Source organism: Perca fluviatilis, chromosome 19 (genome assembly GCF_010015445.1).
Source record: "Perca fluviatilis chromosome 19, GENO_Pfluv_1.0, whole genome shotgun sequence".
NCBI classification, from domain to species: Eukaryota; Metazoa; Chordata; class Actinopteri; order Perciformes; family Percidae; genus Perca; species Perca fluviatilis.
The window spans coordinates 34,322,682-34,341,578 of NC_053130.1; the positions used below are offsets into that span (position 1 = coordinate 34,322,682).

The following is an 18,897-nucleotide window of genomic DNA, read 5'->3' on the forward strand; positions in this document are numbered from 1 at the left end:
GAAAATAATATTATATATATGTGACCAGGCATGATATGTGATGCTGGTTTCAAAGTATTTCCTATACAGCACAATCATTCAAACAAAATGTCATAGCTGCATGTAAAGGGATTTTTTAAAAAGGCAGTGAGTGAGATAATATCAAGAAGGAATCATCAAGAGGGTCTCCCTTTGTTATTTCTTGGAAACACCTGACATCTACCTGCTCTGTGAGCTGCTCTGAATTCTTTATCACAGTTACAGTATCGATGTCACGTCAAACACAACAAAAAGCATGTGCTAAAGTGTCCATGCCTCGCTTTCACCGGGAGTTAAATAGATCAAAGTGAATGCAGTCAAAGAAACACATGGGTAGGTACAGTATCTCCCTGTGGCTGCGATGGCTGTCCTGTCCACAGAGCCTTCAATAAATAACTTAAGGATGGTGCAACGCCTCTACTCCCCAGTCTTATTGAAGTGAATGTGCTCACCACTGCCACCGGAGCCTCGGACATTACTGGCCCTGTGTCCGACCTCCTGGAAAAAACGTTGAAATGCCAACTCCAGGTTTGGGTAAAAACTCAAAGATATCTCCTAACGTCTTCAAGTTCCCTTTCTGCTTTCTGTGGCGTCATGGAGACAGTCTCTAGTAGTCCTACTTCTTAGCCAGTTGGAAAGGATGTTGACCCTTAAACATATGTGTGAATACAGTTTAATCACTTCGGAAACACAAGCAAAAGAAACAGGGATATTAACGCTTAAAGAGTTATAATCATTAGTCTTTGATGTCCAGTGCATTTCCAGAATGATTTGAGCTTTAGTTCCTGATTTACTTTCAATTTTTCTTACAATTTTAAACAAATGTCTTCTTTTTTTTTTTAGAAACCTCGCACCCCCCGTGGCCAAACCTAGAACCGCCTGCACTTGACTGTTTGCTTTGATGATTTTATTGAAAATATCTGATGTTACCTGGTGATATTAGCAAGCTCCAAAGCCTCAAAGAGCGCAGTGTTAGGGTCTCATTATGACGTTATGGTCCTGCCAATTTTTTGTAAGTTCCATAGAGTGCTTTCACACTTAACTCGTTTTTTGGGTCCGGACATTCAGAATTTTTTTCAGTTTGATCCAAACCAAAATTACAGATGTAAAACCTCCCCCGGACCACGGTCTGGACCAAACAGCCAGAGGTTGGTCCTACGAAAAGAGGTGGTTTTGTTCAAACTGAACCATGGTCCAGATCATTTTGTAGCATGAAAGTATTTTTTGGATGGTTCGGACTTTGGACAAATTATGAGACGTTCTGGCAGGCTATGATCGTGTTATAAGAGTTGGGAAGGACCTAAAAAATAACTCAGGGCTTAGTGTTTACACAGTGAGTGTGTGGTCAAGCAAGAGAGAGAGAGAGAGAGAGAGAGAGAGAGAGAGAGAGAGAGTGATGACGCTTTGAGCAGACAGCTGTTGCGATCGGAGCAGAAGAAATTAAATAAAAGTTTTTAAGTGGTAGTAAATGAACTGTGTATGTTCCAGTCTGTCTTTGAATAGTCTCGCATTGCCAGACCTTCCTCCACAGTGCTGCGTTAAAAAAAAAAAAGTGCTCTGGTTTATTGGCATTTCTTTAAACCAATCACAATCGTCTTGGGCAGCGCTTAGCAACGGACGGAGCAACGGTGTCGCTGGAAAATAGCCTTTGGAAGGAACTTGTTTTGGTGAAACATGTGTACGTTCAAAAGTAGTTTTAGTCGTGAAACAGAAAACTCAGAGTGGACAGATAGTCTAGCTAGCTGTCTGGATTTACCCTGCAGAGATCTGAGGACACCAACTCAAAAAAGAGGAGGTCACAGATATCCGGCCGATAAAGACGACATCAGGCAAAATTTCCAGCGGCAACGGAGCTATCCTGGAAGTGGAATGTCGTAGATATAGACTAGACTTTGAACAAATGCTGCAGCTTCTCAAAACCAAACAACACAAAACTAAATAAGCTGCAGGAGTCAGTTGGAAAAAAAACTCCCAACAATTCTGCCACAAGAGAGAAAAGAGGGACGGGGAAGCCTGTCTGTTAGAAAGTATGTCATGTACGCTCCAGTCGCGACAGATGGCCGCTCACCAAGAGCCAGAGTCTGTCCCAGGTTTTTGCCTGTTCAAAGGAAGGTTTTCCTTGCCACTGTTGCACTAAATGCTTGCTCTTGGGGGGGAATTGTTGGGTCTTTGTAAATTAGACCTACTCTATCTGTAAAATGTTTATGGAATAACTTCTGTTGTGTGATTTGACACTTTAAATAAAATTGAACTAAATGTATAGTTCTTTAATAAGCTTTTCATTGCAGAAAACTAATTGGATCAAATATATTCAATATAACAAAAAGGTGACCCTTGGAACTCAGGTGTGAAAAGGCCCATAGTAATAGCACAGTATGAGCACACATCCATATTGATAAGGAAGTTCCATGGCCCAAGGCTACTAAACCAGATCCAGGGAGGGTTAAAAGATAATCTACGGAGTCATCTTCCACTAGCTACTTTCTTTGGTATGCTGTGTTGTGTTGTAGATGTTTCTATCGTGAAATATTTTCAAGATTACTGATGCTTACTGATGTTATTTAGATTGTATCCTTTTAATTTACCATTTGAATCGTGCATGGATGGTTTGGTTGATCTGGCTGTTCACAGGAAAAGGGTTTATTCTGACAGACTAATAGCTGGCATTACACAAAATAGTTGTTTATATCTGATTTACTGAAAGCAAAGACGTAAATGTTTGGCTATTGAAACTTAAAAAATGAGCGTCGGTCAAGGGACTACTTCAATAAAGCTTCATTGTGTAATGTTTTGAGTTGATTCTTTGTAAAAAAAAAAACTTTGTTCTTTAACAAATATGTGCTCACTCATGTGTAATTACTTCCACCAACTAATCTAAGTATTCTCGAAAGCGTAGAATCTGCCATTCAGAATCATTCAGAATACATACGGGCGAGTCGCTCGAATTACGGCCGCCATGTTGCGCCTCCATCTTTAAAATACATTAGCCAAAAAGGGACATACCTCCACCTTTCGCGCTTTTAAACTCAGGACATGTAACGGAGTCGCTAAGGAAGTTAAAAAGCAAATTAAAACGACAATGCGACAGGCAACGCAACAAGACCAAAGTTAATATTGGAGTGGCTTTTCCAAGATGGAAAGAGGAGCAAGGATTTTAAAGGTCCCATGACATGGTGCTCTTTGGATGCTTTTATATAGGCCTTAGTGGTCCCCTAATACTGGATCTGAAGTCTCTTTTTATATAGGCCTTAGTGGTCCCCTAATACTGGATCTGAAGTCTCTTTCCCATAATTCAGCCTTGGTGCAGAATTACAGCCACTAGAGCCAGTCCCAAAATGAGCTTTCCTTAGGATGTGCCATTTCTGTGTCTGTAGCTACTGAGGAGGAGAGAGGGGGGGGGGCAAGGTGGATGTTGGGGGGGTGGCCTTGACCAACTGCCACTTTGCTCGTTTGAAAGACATGATGTCTCTCTTTCAAATGGGCAGGCCAAATTCTCTGGGCAGGCAAAGCAGAGAAAGGGGAGTTAACCTTTCCCCTTATGACCTCATAAGGAGAAGATTCCAGATTTCAGAGCTTTCATTTTCTCAAAGGCAGAGCAGGATACCCAGGGCTCAGTTTACACCTATCACCATTTCTAGCTACTGGGGGACCATAGGCAGGCTGGGGGAACTCATATTACAGTTTTTTCCGATTGCTAAACGACAGTGGGCACAACTGGAGTCACATGTGCAAAACTCAAACTACAGTCTGCACTACCAACAGTCACCTGAACTAAACAGTTCACATCAGCTGCAAAACTCATTTAAAGCAACACAACTCTTCACACACGTCTCAAACACTATGAACAGTCCTCACTGAGATAACACACACTGTCACTCAGAACACACTGAGGGTAAAAACACTAGCGCCAAACACCAATACAGAAATTACAAACTTTTTCATCTTTACAGTTTGAACAATTTGAGTGACTTGACACTACTCAACAGTTTATTTAAGGAAAAAATATAGATTGTATAGCATACCAATTTTTACATAAGGTAAACAAGAAGGAATGAAAATCAGCAGTTTTCTTCAATAAAGTATTTTGTCTCTAGTAATTTATGGAATTCCTGGGGAAAAAAACTAAAGGTACATAACATTTACCAACGAATAGTGTGACTAATCCTGCCTCTCTCCAGCATCATGTGGCAAGTTTTCTTCATCACATTGGATGTCTTCATCATCTCTAAATACTAATGAATGTGGTGTTTCTATTGCTTTCACCTCCATTACTTTCTGAAAAACAGTAAGAACGCAGTTTTACTATTGTAAAGATTTACTGTTTTTCACTTTTTTTGTATAGCTGTGTACATAACCTCAGACATCTTACCTGGACATATTGGTATCTTTTCTCTTTTACCTGTTTCTCTCAAACAGTACAGTGTATAATTGTTTCATTCTTATTTGGTGTTTGTATACAAAAAAAGACTTTCTGAGCTTTCTCTGTATAAATACCATATATGTTCACTAACTAGTCTAAAACAAGACACCTGCTTAGGCTTTCAGCTAAAATTGCAATCAGCAGTGTTTGATAGGCACCAGACTGAAATCTATTCTGTTTTGAATGTGTGGTTAACAGTTTTGACAGCAGTGTGTTAGCATTTGAACAAAGTGCTGTAAATCTACAGTGTTGTGCATGTTGTGGTTAAAGTCATGAGATAAGTGGGTAGAGTTTTGAAAACTGTGTTCAAGCAATGAAAAATGATCTAGAGTTTGGTCCACATGAACTGCTGCTGTGCAGACTGTAGTTAGAGTTTAGCACACGTGACTCCAGTTGTGCCCACTGTCGTTTAGCAATCGAAAAAAACTGTAATGTTAAAAAACCTCATAAAATGACATTTTCATGCCATGGGATCTTTAAAAAGGGACGCCGAAGTTGCCTGCTTTCTTCTCAAAAGGTAATTCTGCCAATTTGTGTAAATTTGAAGTTTTATAGTTGCGTGGCTAACTATAGCATGGTTGTGCATAACACTAGAACGACGTCTATAATACTTTTCCTGGCGTCAATGATGAAAAAGGATTGTCCACCTTGTAACATAAACGTGATCATATGTGTCGTGATTTCCCTGGCAGACAGCTCACGTCATACACAGAACACAGACTGCGTATAAACGATGTAGATACTAAAAGCTAATTTTGGTTTCATTGACATTGTTCATACTGCTCAGAGAAATATATTAAAAACACAAACCCCTGTTGCTTCTCTCCTATGCTGGAAATATTGCCTTACATTATTATTCTTGCACAATATACAGAATAACGATAGCACTTATACTTTACTAACATTAACTTGCATATGTTTGGGAACCTGATAGCTGATGTTAGCAATGAAATGGTACCAAAATAACGTACCTACGTAACTATTATTACACCGGAAGGAACACTCACGGACGAAGTGGAACTTCTTGGAATAATACGGCCACCTTAGGAGTTAAAACACGCTTGGAATGGGAGGGGTTAGAAAGTCTTATTCAGTTGGTTGTAATATACAATTTCACCGCTAGATGGGAGAATTTATTACACAATGTAGCTTAAAAAAAACAAGATTTTGAGTCTAAAATTAAATTCTTCCTTTTAATTCCAGGGTATAAGGTGCATGAGCAGCAAGTCTCTAGTCTTTACCAGATTAAGAACTGTTAGAGCCACATCTGCTTCCTTACCTGAAAATCTATTTCTATTATTCAATAATAAAAGTGTAAATTACTTTAAACCTGCAGCCAATTAACATAACTGTGATATTTTGTTGGACTTCCAAAAAGAGCAACTAGAAGACTGCAGTTGATTAGAAAATACTGCAGCCTCGTAGAAATCTAGACACTACGGATCAAATTATCCCAAACTGTGTATGTGTCTATAATGGCTGCCTGTTTAGCTCCAAGATGCATTTTAAAGTTCTTGCCATTGGATATGTAATGCTTTAAACAGCCTTGCTCTAAGGTATACTATCAGCTTGTTAGGCAAAAGTCTATCACATCACTCAGGTCAACAGCTTCTGGGTTCCTGAGTTCCACATTCTAGTTTACAATGTAATAATGAATGGCATCTTATTTAATACACTCCCATGGAACAGCCTGCCTGCTGTGCTGACCAGGTCTGCTGTATTATACTTATTTGAAGTCAAAGCAAAGAGCTTTCAGTGCCTACATAATATAGCATTTTTATGTGGTTCGTGTCTGGTCTGTATTTTGTTTATAGCTTTGCTGGATACATTTTGTCAATATGATGAAAAAAAAACTGCGACCAAAAACTGAACTGTGCGGCTGTGGCTCAGGTGGTAGAGCGGTCACCTACCAATCCAAAAAGGTTGGTGGTTCCACGCCCTGGCCCTGCAGTCCCATGTCCAAGTGTCCTTGGGCAATACACTGAACTGAGGGTAAGTGTGTGTGAATGTTTATCAAATGAGCAGGTGGCACCTTGTATGGTAGCGTCGGCCACAGTGTGTGTATGGTGAAAGGTTCCTGTACTATGTTCAAGTGCTTTGATTAGTCATTAAGACTAGAACAGCACTGTATAATTATATTATATGTAATGTTAATGTATTTACATTAACTCTGGTTTGCACTGGACATCATGACAGCTGTTTCACAAGTGTACGTTGAGGGATCTTTCCTTTAGATTTAAAACATGTTTTGGTGAGTCTTCCAACAATAAAATTGTCTTGCACATCATTAAAAAGCCCAAACTAAACCAAACTTTGCAATCCATGCGGTGAGGCACACACTAATGCAACTTCAAATCAAATACTGTTAGCATTCTTTGGACACAATCAGCAAACCAATATAAGTGGTCGAACCCATGCATAGACAGGATCAGGTGTACATAGAGGTGGCGGATACTCTCAACATCTCCCATGTGAGCAGTTATGTTACTCTTTAGATTTCAAAAGGAACTCAGGTAAAAGCAGTTCCGTCTAAACGGCATTCCTTCAGATTATTGTTGGTTCTGTTCCTGAGAACAATATTTATTTTTCATTCATTCATTTTGAGAACTGCTGTTTGAGAGACATTTAGAAATACCAAAGAAACAATGCAGTGTGTGTTATATCAGCTTTAGGGTAGTTGCACCTTTGAGTAACACAAAAATACAATATTCGTCTACATAAGTGTGTACCATATCCTGCAACATTTTGACCCTACAACAATGACTACTGCACAGTGCATAACCTGAAAAACATATACAGTTTACGGGCCCTATCTTGCACTATCTTGTACACCGACGCATGTATCATTCCTATTTTGCACCCGACGCACAGCGGACTTTTCCCTCGACAGATGCACGTCGGTAAATTAGGGAATGAATTTGCACTCCGGGGGGCGGTTCAGCAAAAAGAGGAGGCGCAAATGTTCCCTGGTGCTATTTTGCAGTTTCAGAAAACAATTCCGCCACTGACCAGGAAAAACCTGGTCTAAAGTCAGTGGCGCTAGTCTAAAGTCAGTGGCGCGTTATTCAGATGCTATTTTAGGGGCGCATGCTTGGCCGTCATCTAGCTTGCGCACAACCGCATACACGCATGCTTCTCTCATCTACACGGACGCAGCAGTTCCCATTTTTGCAAACCATACATAATTACAAAGAAAAATATTACTGAAAATGCGCTTCAGGTGTTTGTATAGGTCAGGAGGCATTTTACAGTACAGTCCTCAAAAAGTCGCAGCATTCTTTGTGGCTTGTTGTGTTTTACACATTTCCATGAATCATGGATGTGTTGATGACATAAATGAGGAAATATTAGAGGACTTAAGGAGACGTGATGTTGAACTACGGTGGGATTGGACACTCCGGCGGGATCTGGTCCGGGAGTGGCAATGCGCTCCTGGTGGAGCGGGTGTATGGAGATGGAGTGGGGGGAGGAGGAAGAGGCACAACAGGAGCAGGTGGTGCGTTTGGAGGCCCACGCTCCATGGCTGCAGCAATCCTCTCCAGACTTGAGGAGATGCGCTTGAGAGGCTGCAGCAACATCGCCAGTTGTTAATCAATCCGGTCAAGACGGGCATTTATTACTTTGGCGCATCCTGGACAGCTCCCGCTGGCGTGTGCCAGGCAAATCCACCGTCATAATAGCAATCCGCCATGGAAAAAGCGCGCCTGCTCTTAAAGGGAATGTGAGCTGATGCTCTGATTGGTTTATTGCACGTTACGCCCAAACCACACCTAGCTACTTTAGACCAACCCATTTTAGATTTGGGTCCGGCGCAAGAGTCATTTATCCAGCTGGTATCATAGCAACAGCGCCCGAGATCCGCCCATAAAGCTACTTGCGTTTCAGATCGTTAAAATAGGGCCCTACGTGTGTTTGTTTTTAAATGTATTTTCTAAAAAGCTGTGTCTTGTACAGAAAATGACTATAATGAATCTAGTGGCACTCTCTAGACTCCATACAGGAGTAAAACATTATTTGAGAACAAAACCAAAATCTTCAGAAATGTATATTTAATTATGATTGTCACTTTGAACACAATCAACACTTTGAACATTGCAGAACATATCTGGACATAGGCCTAAGTATTTATGATCAATATGACAGCAAAATAAGGGCCAGCTTGTGACGATGGCATGGGTTAATGTGAGGTACTGTGCAGCAACAGGACACAATGAATATTTAATCTCTGGCAAGGATCCAACAACAATCTCTCATGGCAACATCAAATTCAGGCAGACACAAACACAAACAAAGCTTTGTCAAAGAGCAGCAGCATATAATGGATCAAGCTCCAATCCGGTCAGTCCATCCATTTCTTCAGCACTGAGTCACTTGGTAAAGTTAATGAGGTTAGCTTAATGAGGACAGATACTCCATATAATTGCTTGTAAATAAAATGTTCTATAGTTCTTGATTTAAAAAAAAAGATCTCCATTGTCCGAGCAGGTTACAGCTTTCTTCATAAATGGATGAGACAATGGGACGATTGCAGCAACATGCTGTAAGGGTGAGCAGCAATATTTCCATCCAACAACGTGGGCTGTATACTGCGCTTTGAATTAGAAGACATACAAACAAACAATCTACAAACACTACAGGTAATACACAGAGCCTGACGATCATGAAGCAAGGAGTGGCTGCCCACAGAATTTGGCAGAACTATTTACAATGAACTGAGTTCTCACTCCGAACTCGTAAAATAGGGACGTTTGGACAGTGGCTGTCAGCGTCAGATACGACGCAAAAAGTGCCCTTCTCCGTGTGTGTGTAGAATGCACCGGGGAGAGCAGCAGCTACACAGCGTTTGAAGATGACGTAGCATTAAGAGCGACAATGGTAGAGAGTAGTATGAAAGCCTGAAAATCCGCATAGGGAGGTTGGTTGGGGTGGTGGACGGGTCAAACAACACAGGACTTTCACCCAGAAGACCGGGGTTCCTGTCCTGCGTGTCATGTTTCCTAAATCCAACCGTCACTTTCTTCTTACCTAAACCCAACCCCCAATATTGTTTACCTAAACCCATCTGTCCCGTTCTTCTTTTCCTAAACATAACCGCCCCGTTCTTGTCCCGCGTGTCATGGAAACGTAAACCCACCCACGACCATTTCCTTAACCTAACTGTGTCAAAAGTGACGCCAATAGTCCCGACCCAGCGCGTTTAGATATAAAGGAAACTTTTAGCGTCAATAACAACACCAAAGGCACCTGACCAAGCGTCCGTATTTTACGCGACGGGAGTGAGAACGTGTTGCTTTCCTGCTGTACAACTTAACATTGACTTTTCAGGATCTGTCGTGCCTGAACTTTAAAGCTTCAAATGATTAAGAGATCTTGGTTGACACCCTCCTCCAGGACACAAGTGTTGGCTTTGGGTATGTTAACAACAAACTGATTGTCTGGAATACTTGATTCCAAATCACATCTCAAAGGCTTGATTGAAGGCTGTCCCCTGATAGTTGATTAACACACCACTTGCTGGCAACCCTGTCATCAATTTTGGAGTGAAATTTTGACTGGATGATTGTTTTAGATCAGACATGCAGAAGTTATTACAATTGTTAAGAATTATGTATTTGAAAAAATTATAATGTAATAATTGCATTCGATGAATTAAACAATAATCCTGGCCATAATGTAAAATGATGTTGAGCCACAATGTAATAATTTGTTGCGTGTAATGTAATAAGTAATGAGTAATAATGTACTCTCTCTGTGCTAACTCATCTAGACCCCTTTCCCCAACTAGCTAGAGTTCCTAGTGCAAAAAACAGGACGAAACAGGATGAGCCCTCACTGGCTTCTCATCCAGCCACCAACACTGCCAAAGCTGGTGGCCTTGCCGTTAAGAAACTATAGCCTGACTGATACTGGATTTTTGAGGCCAATACAGATATCAATATTTGTGACTTAAAAAATCAGATGGCAATATCTTGGTGTTTACATTTTCAACACGCTAAAAAACAAAGACAACCTTGATAGTGATCCCTTATAATATTTTAAAGTATTGTGACCTGGATACTGACATTTTACAGTGTAAAATGTCAGTATCCTGTTTCTAAATTACCTCAAACCTAGTTTGGTATTTCTGGACTGCAATTTCTATTTCAAATCAGCCGACCTATACACAGATACCCATATATTTACAACAAGCTTAATTCTGTAAATATATTAGCCTGGCTAAATTATCGGTCTAGCTCTACAAACCCATGTTTGTTGGTGTTTGTGCTTGCTATAGAACATGCTGAAATGTGTATATATTTATCCATTTAATACTTTAAAGGCACGTCATTTTAAATTGTCTTTTAGGCTTGTTATTGGATTATATAATCTATGCAATTACATTTTTCATTTTCAAATTGCCAACGAAATCATGGTATAACCATGTGAGGCCCCGGAAACAACAAAAGGCAGAAAAAGAAAGAAAAGAAAAGAAAAGAAAAAAAGAGAAACATAGAATATCAAGTTTTTTGTCCTTTTTCCTTCACCTTTTATTTATATATTTTTACACTTCATTTGAATGATTTAGCTAACAGTGTAATTAACTGTGACAAGTATGATAATTTTTAAAAATTGAATATATTGAATGGGGATGAGAAGGACTCGAGGTTATTGTATTGTGTACTGACTGTATTGTTCTTGGGGTTATACAACATGTCTAGTTTGGCTGGGTTATTATTCAACATTAACTGACAGATGAAACATAGACATCAGTAGGTGATAGTTGGAAACAAAACAAAAATGTGTATGTATTTGTGCATTCATGTGTATATGTGCCTGTATGTAGGTATATATGCATGTATGTGTATGTATACATATATAAAGAAACATTTTTTTTTAACTTCCTACTCCTTTTTGAACATGGAAATCCTTATTTGAATCACTTACAATACTTTTGAAAGATATGTTTGGTTTTGTTGGTTGTCTTGCTTGTACTGAAATGTACATGCTCTTATTCATCTTTTTATTTTATTAGTTCTAACTATTCAAAATAAAATTAATTAAATCAAATAACCCTTTGCTGCCTTTTGTCGTTGACGGGGCACCCCAGCAATAACAATCTCAAATTAAATGTTCAGTAGTTAATTATGAATTATAATACATTATACGCAACATGTATGAAAACTATGTTATGTGGTCAGCAATTATATTACATTAAAAACAGGTTTACATCATCAGTTTTATTACTTTAAAAAGAAAACAGCTATGACATTATCAGTTTCTACAGGATCTGTACCAAACTTCATCTGGCCATTATTGATTATATGAGATATCGTGCTCTGGACCATGGACTGATGGAGCAACATTGCCATCCTTAGGATCTACCATTAATGGGACAAGTAAAGTTATTAATCAGGTGACAGCCCTAAATCTGATCCTTTAAAGGTTGATTACCATTTTTTCAACCTGCACCCTATGTTCCTATGTTTTTGTGTAAGTAACTGATGGGAACAACAATCTTTGACATTGGGCCAGTATTAAGTGAAATCGCTGCAGTCGGCAGCGGTGAAACAAGCTACAATAAATAAACCGTAATTTTAGCATCATAAAATACACTTCATTCAAAGTTGACAGAAACAAAATAAAACTATGAAAAGACGTTTTGGGTCATCTTTCCACTTTTCCAACCATCGCAACTCTAGTTTTGGTTGAAATAAACACATGGTGTACCGATTTTACATGTGAAAATATGTTGGCTCTATACACGCTAAAAGTATTGTTTTTATGAATGGAGTCTGGTGGATTTAGCACTAGCGATCTCAGAGCTGGTTCTGGTTAAACAGAAAGATCTAAAACAGGTTTTAAAAAGGTCTATCTCTGTAGGGATCCTTTCCATAATGTTTGCCTTTCAGTGGCAAAACAAAGCACTTTTATAGGACCAAACTGATGCTGAACATTTGCCCCAGAGGGTTATATTGCAGCCTGGTCTGTGGCTGCTGGTTACATCATTCACGCTTAATACTGGACCAATGTAAAAGATTGTTGTTCCCATCAGTCACTTAGACACAAAACATAGGAAAATAGGGTGCAGGTTGAAAAAAACAGTATACCCTTTAAGTGTGCATGTTCATCAGAAAAATAAGAACACAAATTCACAGTGCAGACTTGTAATAGCTTTCTGTCACTGTGTGAACATTTAGTAACATTGAAACTATGCAGTGCTTTTCCCATTTTTGTTTTTTAACACTTCATCACAAAAAGGAGAGTTCAGCTAAGACTTTCCAACAGCTAACACATAATCTTTCCAGCCCCACAACCCAGTGCAGCATGGTCAATTACAACAAAACAACATAATACAATAAGTTAATAAGCATTATCCACTTCACATGATGCACAAATATCATGCATATGTTGCCACATTCTTATTTTCTACTTATCCAATCCATTATTGAAATAACGCATAGATATAAAAATCCAATACATAAACACTGCCATACATATTAAAATAAACAATCTGTACAAAAATGTTGCCTTATATTTTTAGGATTTAAATTTTTTTCCACGTATAACAGAATAGGGGGAAAAAGTAAAAAAATAAATATCCTATGTACAATCACACAAGCCATTCCAAAGTTATCGTCACTGCAAGGAGAAAGCAAAAGGCAACAGATCAAATGTTAGTTCAAACAATGTTCCTGGTGAAGTTAGCATAAAGCGTGTGAGCTGCTGCAGTGCTGCGCAACAAAAAAACACGGCGTCAAACTCTCCAACTTACTTTATTCCAACATCCTGGTACAGGTAAGCCATCGTCTCCCTGGACAGAGAAAAACAACACAGGAAGTGAAAAATAGTCTACGCTGCAGAGATTAACACTGTTATCATGCCTGAAGCAACAACGCATACAAAAGCAGCTTACAATTACAGTTACAGTATAAAGGAAATTACAGTATATAAGAAAAGTATTCTCTTTGTAAAGTAGCAAAGAGTTATTATTTTGGCCATCCAGGGTTCTGGAAGTAAAAGTCCTGTTCTATTTCTGCATCATAGCTCTGTGCCTGAGTCAGAATCTTCCAGGTTGAAAAATATTTCCCAGTTATGTGCTAGTGGCTCCATCTTTTTGTTATCCATACATAATTTTGGTTGATAACACTGTGAAATGTGCTTAGTTGTATCAACTTAAAATAACGAGTGAACTACTTGCAGGCATTATTTTGAGTTGTGACAACTCTTTCTGGATTGTGCTGCCAACGTAACAACAATAGTTGAGAGTACAAACATAATTTGTCCCTCCAACTAATTTCCAAGTTTCCCAAGTTTAACAACAACTAATATCAACTGGCAACTTGCAATTATAATTGTCAGAACAACGCAATATTTCAAGTCACTTGGACAAAAATATTTGTATTGACACAACATGAAATAACATGCATTGCTGACAAAAAATGCAAGATGCTTCTTATCAACACTAGAGCAACAGTTCAAGCAGCTCAATCATCTTTGGAACAAGGTTCCCAAGTGGAGGTGTTACTGTGTTATCAGCAGTGGTTGATTCCACAGATGCATGTAGGTCGTTGAAGAAATGTAATACATTTCACCAAAAGGTTACTTTTGATGTAGCTTTAGTCTTGTTTAAGTCATTAAAAAGAAAATCATCAGCAAATGTTTTTGTAATAGTTTTCGTTTCGAAAGAATTAACACTGTGTAGCATGCTCTGCTAATGGAGGAAAATACAAATTTGTAGAATCCATATAACACATTCATCAATTTAAATAACTTCACTTTAAGATTTTAGGTCATTTTAGGATGAATTTGGCGACTATGGCACCATGTTTTGTTCTTAATTGCAATGTTAGTTATACATTTGCTAAAGCTCTAATTCAAGACACTGACTGGTCTATTCAGTCATGTGTCTTTTGGTATTTACAGCCATTTGCCACAACAAATTGACACAACTAAATCTTCACTACTGTGTTTTTTTTTAAGGAACATGAAGGATATCATTCAAAGAAACCTTCGCAGTGCTTCAAATTACTTCCAGAACCAGCGGATCCCCCAACTTCACAACTCTTTACCACATTTTAAATTAAAATTTCATACTTTTGAGTGTAGATACAATCAACAGATGAGACCATCAAAATCCCTTTTACCATGTTTATCCTTGTCACTAAAGATAAATGGTGCCTTCAAATGATGGCTGCCAGTTTTTGTGCAACGGAGAATTTCAGCAATTGTACCGAGGATCCACGCTTACATTTACAAAGACATGTTGATGTGTAAGAGGCTGATCACACTGAGAAGCCTCACCTGCAAAGCCAATGTTTTCCTATGGTAACAGTGCTTTTGATGACTACTGACTATAAATGGCCAAGCACGCCCTGGCGTGCTTTAATTTCTTGCGTTGCATGTTTTTCTATTTTTTTACAAAGTACAAATATTCTCAACGTTTTAGTGGAAGCCGCAGAGTCATACTGCTTCTCAATGTCACAATTGGCCCCAGCAGCCAATCAAATCAAGCAATAGGCGGGCTTTATTACGTTACCACTTCCTTGCTGTTTTGATGACAGTAGATAACAGCATCTTGCTTCCTCCTGTTTGTTAGCATGTAAACAACACTCTTTATACGTCACAGTAACAAATTTAAAATAACACCGTATGATTTTCTGGGGTTGTACTACATTTACTTAACGTTTTACCTGGCTTTACTGAATGTAATTGACAACCATCAACACTTTAATTGGCCCGTAAATTGCTTATGTTAAACGCTAACTCTCATATAAGCATGCAAACTGCTAATTTTGCCGCTTTCTCTCAGCTTGAATCAATTGTTGTTTTGATGCGTTAATCACATTTGATTGCCCAGTTGTGCACGCTGCCCCGCTCCACAGGTCCACCACAGTGTTTACCCGACGAGGCTTTTTTGAAGCGGCTGCATCTATAGCGCGATTCTCAGTGTGATCGGCCCCTAAGACATAGCCTTACCTGTGAAGATGAAATTCAGAACTTCAACAGACCTATACTACCGATCCCTTTCTCCATTACCAGATTTATAAACCATGATCAAGGTACCTTCCAATACCAAATCTAACCACCTGGAGTCCTTTAGCCTTGCAAAGCCAGATCACATCTCGCAAACTTAAATTTTGCTAATTTGGAGATGTCCTGACATTTATCTGTGCATAACAAGATGCATGTTGGAACAGCAGTGTTTAAAAAATGACTTGCTACCCCCCGAGACTCCCACAACCTGTAACCAACTGTTTGAACTAACGTTTTGTTTGTTCTAGGTTTCCTTTTAGTGATGCGATGACTCAACTGTTTTACCAATCACAATCCACAGCAGTGCCAGCTGCATTTAGTATAACCTTTTGAGCAGGGTCCAAATTTTATTTTAACTCATACCCATATCAGGCAAAAAACAATGGAACCAAAAGCAGAAACCATGGCAATGAGTTGTCTTACTAGGAGTGAGAAACTCAATTGTGGGCTGGCTTTGTAAGACTAAAAGTCTAAACAGGAAATCAAAAAATGTCTGCAATGATGCTTTCCATGCTAATGCCAGAACTCTTAAATTCCTGTAGCTCCATTGTGCTTTCCACCACCTGTGGTATTCTGATGCCTTGAAGATTGAAAAATTGGTGCCCCATGCCAGAGATGGTGTAGGAAACAAGGGGTTACGAAGACAGGCTCTAGTATACTTCAACAACAATTTCAAGGCTTTAACTTTAAGATTATATCAGGTTATGTAATTGGTGATATTAGTCACAATCATAGATCTGCATTTAAAGTTAACAAGGTTTTAGAAGTTTTGATGAAAAGGTTGAGTTAAATGAGCAGGGAAAGGCTTGTTCACATTAGTTCTACAGTAGGTCAGTTGGAAAGGTTTTGGCTTATTACTAGCTAAGTCAACTACAGTAGATTTAAACGTCCATGCAAACATGCATGTTTTTGTGAATTTACAATGCAACATCTGAGTGGCCATAGCCAATAGTGTGGTTAGGGATAGCTAGAGGCATGCTGGTGAGAATGAAGGGAAAGAGAGCACCATACCACAGGGCAAGGGGCATCCAGCCCGTCCAGGCCTGGCAAGCCTGGTTCACCTTTCTCCCCTTTAAAGCCTCGGAAACCCTGTTTGTGAAATCAACCATGTAAAAACCTGGTGGTCTGGTTACTCATGTGTCGCAGAGGACTGCTTATCTTCCACTACTTGACGGCAAGAAGATCTCCCGTTCTGTCCACTGGGTGACCGGATGCAGGTTTCCTAAACATGCAGGCAACCTGGGACTGACAGGAACTGGGCTCACTGAGATGACTTTGAAAGCTTTATAAAAGGTGTAGGATAGGATGACAGATTGTTTCTTTGGTAAAACAAGTAGAGGTTAGTTCTCTACGGGAATGGGTTTAATCTAGAGCTCTGCCAACAACCCGAACCCTAAGAGTCTCAACAACTGGGTTTCAGATCAGGTTTCAGCCATTTTTTTTGCAGAATCATGGGCTAAGGTCAAGCATGGATTTGCCACCTGGATGCCTTTTAGAGGGCAGGTTTGACAAGGAGGAGACCCTGGGACAGACCACGTGAACATGGCTTCCTTGCTTAGCCTGCTACCACTGCAACCCGGACTAGATAAACAGAAATGTTGGATTGATGGGTCAGATGATAGATGGATGAGATTGGGGTTAAGTTATTTTCAAATGTGACTTCTTTCTGCTCTCTGGGTGTGCAAATTGTCTATGTTCATGTGTCATGTGTTGCAAGTGCCCAGTGCCTAATGGGTAGAAGCCAATTATAGAGTGTAACCTATATGTTGCGTTAGCCAAGCCTGTAGGTGGTCAGTGAATATTGAAATAAATGAAATGAAATAAAACAAAAAGGTGCAAATCTTGCACAGGTCTGAAATTTAAAGTACCCATTGCATTTATTTGGGCCGGGTATTAAGGGCATGGTTTGGGCAGGGTTCGGGTCTCCATTTTTTGGCTTGTGCAGAACTCTAGGTCTATTCAGGGTTGCAGAGCTGCAGGATAAAGGCTGAAATTAAAAAATTATTTGGTATCTGTTGATACTCATCAGCAGTGGCTGCCTGGTTCCTGTCAGTCTCATTCCTGGGAAAAAAAAGAGGTTCCTCCGGCAAAGTTGTGGTCTGTGGTCCATCCAAGTCACATTCAGCTGTACACTATAATCTCTCATGAGACTTTGTTATTGGAATAAAACATCAAATTTTAGATCTCACCAATTCAATTAAATATATACTCATATCTCTGATAGACTGCAGTGGACACTCCGACCAAAACCTTCTGAGGTTGATTAGAAACACGTACAACCAGAGCCAAAAGGAAGCTGACTGCGGAATACAGATCTTCAGAGAAACTGAGGAACTATGGGATTATTCTTTATTCTAAACTAATGCTTCTTCCTTTTGCCTCCTGGTTACACATCGGTCTACTGACATACCAACGGACAGGGGGCATCTAATCCAGGTGCTCCTTGGTCTCCCTTATCCCCTTTGGCCCCCCTGTTGCCTTTCTTGCCCCTCTCTCCCTGCGGACAACAGCGTATTAAAAAAGACAAACTTTAGTCCTCCCTCATTAAGCCACACATGAAGCAAATGTTTTTTGTAAGATTACATCTGTCAGGTATTCTTACATATATGTAATTTAGACAATACTCACTAATACTTCACTAATGTGTTTTGTGTGCCTTTTCAATATGGTTTTGTAATGCACATTTAGAGAAAAGGGAAGGTAAGTGGAGGGAGTTAGGGAAGAGGGATTAAAGCCAGTGCTATTGGTGAGCAGGTTTCAGTTATTTTGCAGAATGACCTACAAGCTACAGTAAGTAGGTTTTGGAAGACTTGCGAGTGAGAAGGCTGCTACGTGTACTCTGATGTTTTCATCTCATCATGGAAGATAATCTGTTGAACAAATGAATAAATAAGAAAATGACCAACAGAATAATGCCCAAAACTAAAAGTTAATAACTAGTGAAGTTGTGGATGGACCATGTGAGGTGACTGGATGGTAGAGCAATTTCAACGCTGGGCCAATGAACTATTCTACTGTAGTTGAGTGATCATTGCTAGTTATTATGAATCATATTTCTGTATATCTGTATATGTGTCTGTGTCCCAACCAGCAGCGGCAGATGGCTGACCACCAAGACTCAGGGTCTGTCCGAGGTTTGTGCCTGTTTAAAGGAAGTTTTTCATCGCCACTGTCGCACCAAATTGCTTGCTCTTGGGGGAGAATTGTTGGGTCTTTGTAAATGATAGAGTGTGGTCTAGACCTACTCTACCTGTAAACTGTCCTGAGATAATTCCTGTTATGATTTGAGACTATAAATGAAATTTAATTGAATTACAAAATTCATCAATATCTGGTTGAGAAAAAATAAGTCAGATGTTCAAGAATGAGAAGGCCTGCATATAAAGTTTTGAGGGCAGTCAACTACAAGTACAATATAGCATTATGGTTAAAATGCTTGGAGTGGA

The 18,897-nt window shown here is 39.4% G+C and overlaps 1 protein-coding gene across 17 annotated transcripts in view; it reads right to left on the reverse strand.

The window, feature by feature from the left end:
- Nucleotides 1-13: 13 nt before the first annotated feature.
- Nucleotides 14-18,897, reverse strand: part of col13a1 (collagen, type XIII, alpha 1) — a 169,877-nt gene continuing 150,993 nt past the window's right edge. For 16 of the 17 annotated variants that reach the window (XM_039783682.1, XM_039783675.1, XM_039783670.1 and 13 more), the window contains 3 exons: nt 17,862-17,948; nt 13,191-13,229; nt 14-667 (listed from right to left, as the gene is read on the reverse strand). In XM_039783682.1, coding sequence (XP_039639616.1) covers nt 635-667; nt 13,191-13,229; nt 17,862-17,948 — 159 coding nt within the window. In that variant the 3' untranslated portion in view covers nt 14-634. Of the gene's footprint in view, nt 668-12,974; nt 13,058-13,190; nt 13,230-17,861; nt 17,949-18,897 lie in introns of those variants that run through there. The other variant, XM_039783671.1, reaches the window with a different exon arrangement.